The 13,270-nt window shown below is 59.0% G+C and overlaps 1 protein-coding gene across 1 annotated transcript; it reads left to right on the top strand.

Annotated features, from left to right (window-relative positions):
• The first annotated feature begins 2,118 nt into the window (after positions 1-2,118).
• Positions 2,119-4,599, top strand: PVALEF (parvalbumin like EF-hand containing). The gene is made up of 4 exons (XM_023729128.1): positions 2,119-2,215; positions 2,575-2,710; positions 3,360-3,475; positions 4,556-4,599. The coding sequence occupies exons 1-4, from the start codon at positions 2,119-2,121 to the stop codon at positions 4,597-4,599; spliced, it is 393 nt and encodes a 130-aa protein (XP_023584896.1).
• Positions 4,600-13,270: the final 8,671 nt, after the last annotated feature.

The following is a 13,270-nucleotide window of genomic DNA, read 5'->3' as shown; positions in this document are numbered from 1 at the left end:
CAATGGCTTCCCCCCTCTCGCCACCAGAATATGGGGACCACTGGCAGATGCTACACAGACACAGAGGGTCTGAGTGGGCCCTGTTGGTCTGGCGTGCGTGTGGATGTCTAGTGAGGTCTCCTGGCCTTATAGATCGGGCTGCTGTGGGTGTGGAGGGCAGTTGCGGGGAGGGGCAGAGCCCTCCTGGGGGCTGAAAACCCAGCAGAAGCCTGGGGGGAGGTAAGATGGGGGAAGGAGGCCAGGGTGGGGGAGGCAGGCTGGGGGGAGGCAGGCCGGGAGGGACGCAGGCCAGTGGGGAGGAGGCTGGGGAGCTGTGTAAATGCTTCGCAGCCCCCCGGCGGGCCAGCCCAGCTCACCCCTGGGACCTGAGGAAATACAGTCACAGGCTTGGACGCGGAGATAAAAATAAATGGCCTGGCCCTGCCTTCTTCCCCAGCTTCTGGTCTCAGGCCCCTGCCTTTGTTGGGGGGCGTGGGAGGTGCACAGTGGGGCCTCTGACCTTGAGACCTTCAGTGGGGCTGGGGGTGGGGCACAACAGGGCGCTCCCGGAGCTGCCGGAAACAGGACAGGGTCTCCCCGCCAATCCCTGCTCCAGAAAGTGTGGTGACGCTGAGTTGGCAGGGCGGGGTGTCCTCCCCCAAGATGTGGGGGGGGAGGCTGAGCCTGAGGGGATCCAGGACAGGGAATCGGGGTCTCCAATCAGGGGTCTTCACTCAGCCACTCCCGGCTGGCCCCTGCCCCTTCCCCACCCACCTCTGTCTGCCAGAGTCCCCTTAGGGGTGAGGTCGGGGTCGGGGAGGACCCCGCTACAGGCCCAGTGCAGCGTCTAAAGCCTTCTCCTTCCCCTCCCCTCTTGGCTCCTCACAGGACCCTGCGGGAGGCAGGGTGGGCAGGGCCCCCCACTTCCCAGCTGAGGAAAGGAGGCTTGGAGCAGCCATGGGACTGCCCAGGCCGGAGGGCAGGGCTGGAGGACAGAGCCGCCCGGGCTGTGTCCAGCAGCTTCCCAGGCTGCGAGGGCTGAGATGCAACCTTTGACCCTCTGGGCCGCTGCTCCTGATGGGCGGGAGAGTGTTCCAGAAGCGGTCACCAGCACGTGAACTTTCAAGAGCGCCCAGGAGCCCCAGCTGCTCCTCGCACCCGCCGGCCCCGCCCCCCCGGCTCTCCAACATAGCTGGTCTGCCAGCGCCCCTGAACCCAACACCCCTGGGGACGCAACCAGAGCGCCCGGTGGTCACACGCCGCTGCTGCTGCGGAGGGCCCGCCCCGCCTGCCCGCGCCACCTGTGCCCAGACCCCCACCCACCCGCCAGGCTGGCCAGAACCCTGGCACTGCACAAACTCTCCAGAAAGGGGGACAGTGCCCCACACCCGCTGCAACCCACCCGGGCCTACCGCCCCCCACCCCCCGCCATGCAGGGGGATGGCTGTGGCTGCCCCTGCTCGGGCTGCGGGCGCTGAGTGAGGGGCTGAGGGGGCGGGATGGATAGTCTCTGGGAAAGACTCGGTGGAGAGCAGCTCACCCCACGGCCGCCCAGGCACAGGGCAAACATGTGGTGCCCAGCACACCTCGCCGCAGGGCAGGGACCAGTCGGCACCAGTCAGGATGGTGCCCAGGGCGCAGCCTGGGGTCCAGGAAAGTGAGGCCAAGGCCCCGCAGTCACAGGATGAGGCAGTGGTGCCTCAGGTTAACCAGGAAGACTTCCTGGAGGAAGCGGCTCCAGGAGGAGCCAAGACTTGGAGGAGGTGGCTTTGTGATGGGCCTTGAAGGACAGGGAGACTTCCACTCCGTGCTCAGAAAGCTGCCCCCTTTGCCCAGCTAAGCAGTGCCCTGTCTCCAGGCCTTAATTTCTTCTTCTGAGAAATGGGTACAAGGCCCTAGGGTGGCCCAGCTAGCAAGGGGGGGTGGACACAGATGCAGAGGAGGAGGGCAACAGTGGCCTGAGGCCTTGCCTTCCTCCTGGGTCCTGGGCACAGGATGCCACCATGGGGCTGGGACAGTGACCCCCCCCCCAGTCCTGCTCGGGCTCCTTGGGGACCCCCACTTGGGCAGGGAGGGGCTTTCTCCCTGCCAGACGTGGCCTGAGCAGACTCCTCACACCTGGCCATGCCCAGGGGCAGGATGGACAAGGCCTTCTCCCAGATGAGGAAGTTGGCCCTGGGCACATCCCTGTCGGAAAAGGACATCGAGCTGCTGCCCACGGATATGAGACACCACGGTACAGCACCCCCAGCACAGCACCCCCCTGGCACAGCACACACCCCAGTACAGCATCCTCCACCCAGGCACAGCACCCCCATCCCAGGCACAGCACCCTCTCCCAGACACAGTGCCCTACCAGCCCAGCTGTGCTGAGAAGCAGTGGACAGAAGGGCCCGTGGGGGCCCACACCTTTCCTTGGACTGACGGCACAGGATGTTGTGACCTGTGGGGGGTGGGGGGTGGGGCCAAGGGGAGGCCGGCAGGATCAGGGTGGGGGTGGGCCAAGCTCCCGGGCTCCTGGCTGTACCCTCCAAGCACCTACCTCTGAGTCCACCAGATGGACTGCCCCCGGGTGACCAGCCTGCCTGGCCCCAGGGTCCTTCAACTACCTCAAGTTCTTCAAGTACATGCGGAGGTTCCAGGCCTCGGGGCAGCTGGAGGCTGTCATCCGAAAGACCTTCCAGATGCTGGACAAGGACAACAGCGGCTTCATCGAGTGGAACGAGATCAAGTAAGGCCAGGGCTCTGCCAGCACCCCCTCCTGTGGCCACTGACAGCCCACCCTAGCAGCTCCAGGCCCCCCTTGGGCCCCCAGCCGGCCTTTCGGAAGGCTGGCAGCACCGGCCAAGCAGGAAACAGGGTTCAGGGGTTCGGGGACAGCACTGCCCCCCTCCTGCTGGCCCTTATCTCCCCGGGCCTCAGTCCCTCACCTGTCTGTAAACCACGGGCATCGGCAGACGCCCCTCCGGCTGGCCCTTACCTCCCCGGGCCTCAGTCCCTCACCTGTCTGTAAACCACGGGCATCGGCAGACGCCCCTCCGGCTGGCCCTTACCTCCCCGGGCCTCAGTCCCTCACCTGTCTGTAAACCACGGGCATCGGCAGACGCCCCTCCGGCTGGCCCTTACCTCCCCGGGCCTCAGTCCCTCACCTGTCTGTAAACCACGGGCATCGGCAGACGCCCCTCCGGCTGGCCCTTACCTCCCCGGGCCTCAGTCCCTCACCTGTCTGTAAACCACGGGCATCGGCAGACGCCCCTCCGGTTGGCCCTTACCTCCCCGGGCCTCATCTCCTGCCTGTCTATAAACCATGGGCAACGGCGGATTCCCCTCCGGCTGGCCTAGCTCCTGTGGGCCTCACCTGAGCCCGCCCTTGGCCCCAGGTACACCCTGTCCACCATCCTGAGCAGTGTGCCAGCCACCCCGCTGATGGATGAGGAGGCGGAGGCCATGATCCAGGCGACTGACATGGATGGGGACAGGAGGATCAACTTTGAAGGTGGGTACAGCAGGCGTGAAGTCTGCCGGGCAGGACCCCAGCCCTGGGGATGGCCTGCCCAGCCTCTGACCTTGGCCCTTCTCCCCGCCCCCCCACAGTCAGCCCCATCAAGCGCCCATCTCTGGCCCATGCTGTGCTGGGCCTACGCTCCCCCGAGTCCTTGCAGCCATCACTCCCATTTTACAGATGGGAAAACTGAGTCTCAGATGTGCTAAGTGGGATGGGGAGTCTCACGGGGACTAGAGAAGTCACAGAGGTTTGTGAGCAGAGGAGAGGGGTGGGGTGGAGTGGGTAGGGCCAGGTGGGGAGGGGGCCATGGAGGCAGGGCCCGGGACCTGAGGAACTGCAGGGGGATGTGAAGGAGGGCAGGCCGGGCAGACAGCTGCGTTTCCAGGGCACGGGATGGTGGGAGCTGGGTAAGGGCTGCAGTCCAGAGCGAGCGGAATTTGAGGAGCTCATGGGGCCCGCCCTGAGGACATGGGTCCCCCTGCCATCCCGTCCATGCTCCCCAGCAGCCAGCAGGGCCTGGAGGACAGAGGGTGGGAAGGGGCACCAACGATAGCGCTCGGAGGGCTTGCTGCAGATGCTCTTTCTCAGCTGAGGCCTGGCCCATCTTGTTTCCCTGGGCCTCTGTGTCTGGCCTGCCAAACGCCAGGAGACCCCTGGGGGGCCCACAGACTTCAAGCGGGACAGCCTGGCCGAGGAGTTCACCAAGGACTCGGGTCACCAGCCTCTCTGTGCCTCAGTTTCCTCCCTGGGAAAGGAGGGGCGACCCCAGGGGCACCTGCTTCAGAAGGTCTGGTGGGAATTCCTGAGGGTCTTCCACAGACCACCCCCAGCTCCAGCCCCAGCGGGGTTCATGCTCACCCCACCAGGCGGGCACAGGGGACCTGTCATTAGTGATGCTGGGTCGGTACTGGCTCTGTCCTTCCTGTCCCCAACAGGATCTGGGCTTCCGGGTTGCGGGGTCCTCCCATAAAAGGGGGCATGGCCCACACCCCCAGGAGCTAAAGGGCCTGCAGGGTTTGGGGCGGGGCACAGGACTGGGGTTGTTTATTAGGAACCTGTCTCCTGCTCTAGAATTTTCTGACTTGATCAAAAAGGAGAAAATTCCCAAGAAGTAGTGGCGCCCTCCCTGGCCCGGTCAAGGCCCGGGGTCACCGTTGGGTCCTGTGTGCCCAGTGGACACCCCGGGGCGAGCCCAAGGAGGAGGCCAGGGGTCGGGGGCAGCTTGTCCAGGAAAGTGAAAGAAAAATTGCATTAAACAATGCTGCACGCTGTGTGTCTGTGGGTGTCGGTGGAGCTCAGCCAGGGTGTGTGGGGACGGCTGGGGGTGGGCAGAAAACAGGAGGGGAGGCGGTGGGGGCGGCGTGGCCCCTGCCCCTCCCCTCCTCCCCACCCCATGCCCTCACGCCTACCTGTGTAGCCACCACCCACGTGGGCCTCAGTCTCCCCATCACCCAGCCACCTGCGCAGAGAGCCATCACCGCGGCCAGCCCTAGCCCCTCCCTGACCTCTCAGCACCCCGCTCTCGGGCGTGAAGACCCCAGCAGGACCCCTCCTCAGTTGCTGAGCAGTGTCCCGGCTGCCCGGGACCCACACCCCGGCCAGAGAGTCCAGGGCCAGCTGTGTTCACCTCCCACCTCCCTGAACGCTTCCCCGGCCTCCCCTTCAGTCCCCTTCAATGCCCACCCACACTCACACACCTGATGCTTCCCGCACACCCACCTGTATGCTGGCGGCTGTGTCCATACCTGAGACCTTCACCCTGCCCACCTGCCATCGCCTGACCCTCCTCCCGCGCCGCCCTTCCCCCCAAGTCTCAGCCGTGACAGCTTCAGGCTTCAGGCTGCTCGGGCCAAAACCTCACGGAGGCAGAGCCGTGAACTGTTCTGCAGGGGCTGTGCACACCCTCTGCCCGAGGCCAGCCTCCCAGCTCCGCACTTCTCGCCACGGAAGTTGCCCAGAGGTGGGCCACTAGGGCTGTGGTTTGCAGCCAGTAGGGTTCCTCCTCTACCTGCTTGCTGGCCCCGAGGACTCAGGCCTCAGGGATGGAAGGGCCACAGGGTGGGCAGAGTCCCTCAAGCCCCCATCACCCCATAAGATGCCTGCCAGTCAGGACCCACTGCTGGGCTATTACACCCCAAAGCCCCCCCTTTCCCATAAGTGAAGATGTCTGCAGTCTGGACCCCCTGCTGGGCGATCACAAGCCAGAGAGGAACTTCCCTGGGGCCATGGCTGCTTGTCTGCGGTGGCAGCTATAATCCATACATCACCCCTCACTCTTTCACACCCACCTGCCTCTGCCTTCAACAGGTGCCCAGAGGCCCCCCTCCCCCCACCATTCTGGCCACATCACCTCTCCCCTGGATAACAGCCAGAGCTTCTCAATTGGTCTCCGCGCCTCAACCTGTCGACAGTTTATTCCCACCACAGCAGCTGGGGCTCCTTCTAAAGTGTCCTTGTTAGGTGCTGTGGATCTGACTCATGGCGAGCCCATGCACAAAAGAACAAAACACTGCACACTCCTGCACCATCCTCACAATCGTTATGTTTGAGCCCACTGTTGTAGCCACTTCATTGCAATCCATCTCACTGAGGGTCTTCCTCTTTTTCGCTGACCCTCTACTTTACCAAGCATGATGTCCTTCTCCAGGGACTGGTCCCTTCTGACAACATGTCCAAAGTACGTGAGACAGTCTCGCCATCCTTGCTTCTAATGAGCATTCCAGATGTACTTCTTCCAAGACAGATTTGTTCCTTCCTCTGGCAGTCCATGGTATATTCAATATTCTTCGCCAACACCACAATTCAAAGGCATCAATTCTTCTTTGGGCTTCCTTATTCATTGCTCAGCTTTTGCATGCATATGAGGCGATTGAAAACACCGTGGCTTGGGTCAAATACACCTTAGTCTTCAAAGTGACATCTTTGCTTTTTAACACTTTAAAGAGGTATTTTACAGCAGATTTGCAAAATGCAATATGTTGTTTGATTCCTTGACTGGTGCTTCCATGGGTGTTGATTATGGATCCAAGTAAAATGAAATCCTTGTCAACTTTAATATTTTCCCCGTTTATCATGATGTTGCTTATTGGTCCAGTTGTGAAGATTTTTGTTTTCTTTAAGTTGAGGTGTAATCCATACTGAAGGCTGTGGTCTTTGATCTTCATCAGTAAGTGCTTCAAGTGCTCTTCACTTTCAGCAAGCAAGGTTCTGTCATCTGTATATCGCAGGTTGTTAATGAGTCTTCCTTCAATCCTGATGCTGTGTTCTTCTTCATATAGTCCAGCTTCTCGTAATATTTTCTCAGCATATACATTGAATAAGTATGGTGAAAGGATACAACTCTGATGCACACTTTTCCTGACTTTAAACCACGCGGTATTCCCTTGTTCTGTTCGAACAACTGCCTCTTGATCTGTGTACAGGTTCCTCATGAGCACAATTAAGTGTTCTGGAATTCCCATTCTCCTCAATGTTATCCGTAATTTGTTATGATCCACACAGCCGAATGCCTTCGCATAGTCAATAAAACACAGGTAAACCACTCTCTGGTATCCACTGCTTTCAGCCAGGATCCATCTGACATCAGCAATGCTATCCCTCATTCCACGTCCTCTTCAGAATCTGCCTTGAATTCCTGGCACTTTCCTGTCGATGTACTGCTGCAACCATTTTTGAATTCTCTTCAGCAAAATTTTATCTATGTGTGATATTAATAATATTGTTCAATAATTTCCACATTCCGATGGATCACCTTTCTTTGGAAAAGGCACAAATATGAATCTCTTCCAGTCAGTTGGCCAGACAGCTGTCTTCCTAAAATCTTGGCATGGACGAGTGAGCGCTTCCAGCATTGCATCCATTTGTTGAAACATCTCGATTGATATTCCGTCAATTCCTGAAGCCTTGTTTTTCAACAATGCCTTCAGTGCAGCTTGGATTTCTTTCTTCAGTACCATCAGTTCCCGATCAGATCCTACTTCCTGAAATGGTTGAACATTGACCAATTCTTTTTGGTACAGTGACTTTTATGTATTCCTTCTATCTTCTTCTGATGCTTCCTGCGTTGTTCAATAATTTGCCCATAGAATCCTCCAGTATTGAAGGGTTCCTTCTAAAACAGAAGTTGGCTTTGTTACTCTGCTCGGAAGTTTCCGGAGGCTCCTCAGGTCCCCATGACCTCTCTGACCTCAGACCCTACTCCGCTCCAGCCACACTGGCCTCACTGCTCCTCAGCCAGACACATCCCTGCCTCAGGGCCTTTACATGGCTGTCCCCTCAGAGATTGTGTGACAAGCTCCTTGTCTCCTGCAGTGTTTTCCTCCAGTGTCCCATCTCAGTGAGGTCAGTCTTTTCCTGCTGGGTTCTAACTATGCCCAGACCTCCCTGACCTGACCTGTTTTCCTGTAGCACTCACCACTGTCTAACACACTGACAGTCACTTATTTCTTAGGTTTATTTGGTGAGAAAACAAACCAGCAGGACACAAGGTTCCGAGATCCCAGAGAAGGGAGCCTGAGAGGTGAACCTGACATTGGCATGGGTTCCCGTCAGGCATCTGGCTCTTGGTAGCAGTAGCTGACAGCCCGGGCAGTGAAGGATGGTGTTCGGCCTCTCCTGTGCTCAGGACTTGTCAAGGAAGGGGGCTTTGCCTATAGCTCCTAAGGGACCACCTACTCAGAGTGAGGACAGATGGAACACAAACAGGTACTCACAGAGCCTAGACCCCAGCTTCACCATCAGCCGGTCCCAGAGGATCTGCCTCATCCCTACGCTAACTGCCTGCCATGAGCAAAAGGAAACCCTCTAGAACAAGAATAAGGTGATAGAAAGGTTGAAAGCAGAGAAGGGCAAAGATACACCTGCAAACACTGAGTAGAAACTGGTATACTAAACTACCACCAGATAAAGGAGACTTAAAGGCAAGAATCACTGCGAAAGGTCAAGAGGGACATTCAAATGATAAGAGGGTCAATACGCCAGGAAAACACAACAATCTAAAAAGTGTGTGCACTTAATAACATAGCCTCAAAATGTATAAAGCAAAAATGAGACAGACAATGCATAATCATGGTGGGAGGTTTTAACATTCCTCTCTAAGTAATTGACAGAACAAGCAAGAAGGAAATCAGTAAGGATATAGAAGACTTGAAAAACACAATGAATTGACTAATATACATACAGAACTCCGTATCCTACTATTGCAGAATACATGCTATTTTTAAATACACAGATGGAGCACTCACCAAAGTTGACCAAATGCTGGGTCATGAAGCAATTCTCAATCAAATCAAAGGATTGAAATAATGTAGAATATATTCTCTGACCATAGTGGAGTTAAGTTAAAAATCAAAAACAAAAAGATAAGAAAAGCAATATGGTTGTAAACAACCCATGGATCAAATAAATCACCATGCAAATTAGCAAATATTTCAAACCTAAGAATAATGAAAATACAATATACCAAAACTTGTCAGGTGCAGCTCAAGTTGTGCTTTGAGGAAAATTCATAGCCTTAAATGCAATACTTGAAAGGGAAAAGTGCTGACATATAAGAATCCTTTTCAAGAAGCCATAAAAATTTTTAAAAATTAAATCCGAAGAAAGGAGAGGGGAGGAAACCCCGGAGTGTTAAGTTCATTGTTGATTATTGGTCTCCCCTGCTAGAACAGCAGAAAGGTGTTTGGTTTGTTTGTTCATGGTTGTATCACAAGTTATATGCCCGGCATAGAACAGGAACTTCAGTGACTTGTTTGACACTGTCATCTGCCTCAAAAAAAAGGAATGTGGATCAGAAATGCATCTATCTGGGAGAGGACTAAGCCCATGAGAGTGGGCTGGACCGTGGGGAGAGGGTAAGGAGGGGGGTTGAATTAGCCCCAGGTAGAGTGCATTTTGGTTGGCAGTTTGAATCCACCAGGCACTCCTTGAAAACCCTATGGGGCAGTTCTACTCTGTCCTACAGAGTGACTATCAGTCAGAATCGACTCAACAGCAATGGGTTTGGTTTGGTTTTTCATAGAGTGCATTTACAGCCCCGCCCCCACCCTGGCCAGGGTGTGTCCCCTCCCCTAGGAACCTTGTCCTGCCTGGGGGCCCAGAGACTTGGCCCCACTCACTTCCTGCTACCCACCAGCCTGGACAAGGAAGAAACCCACCCACTGTTATCAAGTCAATTCTGACTTATAATGACCCTATAGGACAGAGTAGAACTGCCCCATAGGGTTCCCAAGGCTGTAAATCTTTACAGAAGCAGATTGCCACATCTTTCTCCCATGGAGCGGCTAGTGGGTTCGAACTGCTGACTTTTTGGCTAGCAGCAAGAACTTTAACCACTGTGCCACCAGGGTCTTTGAGAATCACTGAGCTGGCAGAAGCCAGGTTCCCCGACAGTGGAGACTCGGGGTATTCCCCCCTCCCACCGGTCACAGACTCCTCCGTGCCCAGGGAGCACACCAGTCCTCCTGCCTCTTCATTTGTTGGGTCTCTAACCACCTGCAGCAGAAGGTGCTAGAAGGCTAAGGGGGGAACAGGAGTGACCTGGGCCCCTCCTTGGGAGGCTGGGCCTAACAGCTGACCACTGGAGCAGTGCCACCCCTGCCCACCCCAACCCTAGGGACTGGGAGTGGCATCTTGGTTCCCCCTGCTTTGTGGTGCACCCATCTAAGTGAAGCAACAGTCCGGCAGGAGAGGCAGGCATGCCCTCTGGCCAGTGCAGCCTCTCAGGGACGCAGGCCCCCCAGCCAGGGTGCGCAGCCGCAGCACAGGACACGTGCGGGCCAGAGACCCAGAAACTGACCGGAAGCCTGACCCCTTGACATCAAAGGCAAATCGTCTTTATTATAATATGTGGTAACCAAAACTTGGGTGAAGACAAAAATGGGAACCCAAGCAAGCTGATGAAAGTGGGGTGTCGGGAGGGGTGGGAGAGTGGCTGGCACACAGCAGGCACTCAGTAAGTGTGCGAGTGGACGAGCACATATGTGTGTGGATGAATAAAGCGGGAACCTGTCGATCAGGAGCTGGGCTCAGGGCCCCCTCCGTCCCCCAGAGCCACCCCCAGGCTTGGCTGTTTCCCTGCCTGTAAAGACACCTCCCGCCCCTGCCCCCGCTGTCCCTGTAACAAACACCCCTGAACATCTGTCTGCTGTTTCAGCCCGACTCCAGAGAAGAGCTCGATGTAGCGCTCCACCCCCCCCTCCAGGCGACTCCCAGCAACATCGGGTGGGAACACCTCTGGCTGGTCACAGCATCAAAGTTTGTGCCAGGACAGGGAAGCCGGCGTCTCCCCCGATTGGGTCCCCTGTCCCTCCCGGATGCCGCAGCTTGAAGGGCGTGAGGAAACAGCTCCTTCCCAGGCCTCAGCTGCAGGGCCCTGCCGACAAGGACCCACGGTCCTGTCCTCCCTGGGCCCCTCCAGTTTGGGGCCTCCTGTCTCTGGGGTGTGTGCAGCCAGAGTTGGGTGAGGGTGGGGAGTCGTGGGTGGTCAAGGGGCCCTCCTGGTGTCCCGAATGAGCCAGGGCCCCTCCTCACCACAGCCCAGGACTTCGAGCCGAGTCAGCTTTCTCCCTGCCCCTCATCGCCAGGTGGGGGACGACCTGGAGGGGAGGGTACCGGGCAGGGGACCCAGAACCTCCTCCTTGAACAGCTTCAGAAAGAACCCAGTCAACACAGGGCTGCCTGCAGGATCCCGGGCTGCGCCCAGTGGCACGGCCTGAGGAAGGTTCCTGCCCAAAGTCACTCAGCTCCTAGGGGCCTGTGCCTGGTTTCCGCCTGACTCCAGGGCCCCTGCTGCCTCATCTGGGGCCTTGGCTCTCGTGGAGACGCTGCAGTACTGACCCGGGAGACCACGGCTGATGCCCTCCCCTCCCCTGCTTCCCTCACAGGCCCCTGAAAAAAGGAAAAGCCAAGGAAAGCCTGCAGGTGCTGAGCAGATGGTGAGCAGAGGGTCCGGCGAGCAAAGGGTCCAGCAAGCAGAGGGTCCGGCGAGCAGGGGGGCCGGCAAGCAGAAGGACTGGCGAGCGGGGGGCCAATGAGCCGGGGGGCCAATGAATGGGGGGGCTGGTGAGCAGAGGGGCCCAGCTCCACACTGGGTGTCTGAGAGGGAGGGGAGAGCCTCGGGGACACCAGCCGCTGTCCTCCAGAGCGCCACCCTGCCTGGAACTGCCACGATGGGCTGGCGCCCCGGGCAGGCCCTCTCCCCACGGGCAGGCCATCCAGCCCCCTCTCCTGGACTCCCTCCCACGTGGGGGATCTGGACTCTGCAGTGCCACTCATGCTGGGGGTCCCCAAGGGGGGATAGGGTCTTCTGGAGGGCTGCCTGCTCAGCCTGGACAGTGGGCTGTGGGCACCTGGGTCGGGGGGGGGAGCCCTGAGCCCTGGGAGGACAGGGGGGTGGGGAGAAGAGGAGGCCGGGGAGGACTGTGAGGCCAGGAACAAAGGGCCTTCTCTCTGCTCAGGGCCTGGGGGCAAGGGGAGGACAGGGCGACAGGATGGAGGATGGGGGCTTGGGGTGGGGCAGCTGGGGAAGGAGGGCTGGCCTAGCTGTTTGCACTCGGACCCTCCCTCTCGCCCCCGCCAGGAGAGCCAAGTGCAGAGTCTGCACAGCTACAAAACCACCACATTTTACTGTTAAAATACAGCGCGGGACCTCCCACCCCTCGCGCCAGGTGGGCCGGAGGGGCAGGGCTTCGCACACAGGGCCACAGGTGGGGCCACAGGTGTCAGTCTTCACCGAGGCTCCTGCGGGCCTAGGGGCGGACCCTCGGCTCACTTGGCGGTTAGGGCTGGCCGCCGGCACTGCTCCAGCAGCTCCTCCAGGTGGTCCGCCCGCTTCACCGCGGCCTGCGACACACAGCACACACGCGCCTTCAGACCAGGATCCCCTCATCCCAGCCCCTGCCCCAGGACAGCCACAATCCCAGGACCTACCTCATGCTGCTTCCGGAGGGCGTTCACTGTCTCCTCCTTCCTGGCCAGGGCAGCCTTCACCCTGCAGGCGAGCGGGCGGGGGACTTCTGTGCAGGGCTGCCCTTTGCCCCCCACCACCCCCCGCAGGCCACTTTCGACCTTTGAGTGCAGCAGGGGTGGCTTTGGGGTGGGGTCCTCCCAGGGGTGCAGCCCCACCTTGCCTGGGGCAGCTGGCCAGCAGCCCTTTCCCAGCCCTCCTGACCACACGCTGGGCCGTCTGAGGGATGGTGACAGGGCTCTGACCCCATGAGGGCCCCACGCCACTGCCACAGAGCCAGCCTAGAGTCAGAATCCAGAGGGGGCGCCTGCGACACCAGGACCCGCCTGGGGCAGCCCAGGGAGGGGTCCGTGTGAGCCGAGGGGACAGCCCCCACCTTGACCCTGAGTCACCCCACACCCAGGCCCAGAAGCGCTGGGACAGCCGGCGGGGGCACCCACTCATGGCCAACCTCCGGGCACACCCCTGCCCCCAGCCCAGGCCCTGGACCCCCGAGGACCCCAGGCAGCTCTGACTCTCGGAACAGGCAGGGCACGCTCCTGATGGGGGGCAGCCCTCCTGACCACATGACCATACCAGTTCCTGTCAACGCCTCGATTCTGTGCCCCCTGCAGGACGTCCCCAGGGCCCCATCTCCCCCTCCCCCTCCGAGCAACCCCTCCTCTTTCCCGTGGTGCACCCCCCTCCCCTGCTGTGTGCCCCCCTCACCTGTAGCACGCACCCCCCCGTGGTGTGCTCCCCTCACCTGTAGCATGCCCCCCTCCCCTGTGGTGTACCCCCTCACCTGTAGCACACCCCCCTCCCCTGTGGTGCACCCCCTC

Source organism: Trichechus manatus, unplaced genomic scaffold (genome assembly GCF_000243295.1).
Source record: "Trichechus manatus latirostris isolate Lorelei unplaced genomic scaffold, TriManLat1.0 scaffold00028, whole genome shotgun sequence".
Lineage (NCBI taxonomy): Eukaryota > Metazoa > Chordata > Mammalia > Sirenia > Trichechidae > Trichechus > Trichechus manatus.
This window is presented reverse-complemented; position numbering and strand designations above follow the sequence as displayed.

What these genes read in the sequence shown, in the direction of transcription:
- PVALEF (XM_023729128.1), top strand. Translation starts at nt 2,119, where the DNA reads ATGGACAAGGCCTTCTCCCAGATGAGGAAGTTGGCCCTGGGCACATCC. An exon ending in ATCGAGTGGAACGAGATCAA is followed by an intron (nt 2,711 to 3,359) that starts GTAAGGCCAGGG and finishes CCTTGGCCCCAG; the next exon opens with GTACACCCTGTCCACCATCC. An exon ending in CAGGAGGATCAACTTTGAAG is followed by an intron (nt 3,476 to 4,555) that starts GTGGGTACAGCA and finishes CTCCTGCTCTAG; the next exon opens with AATTTTCTGACTTGATCAAA.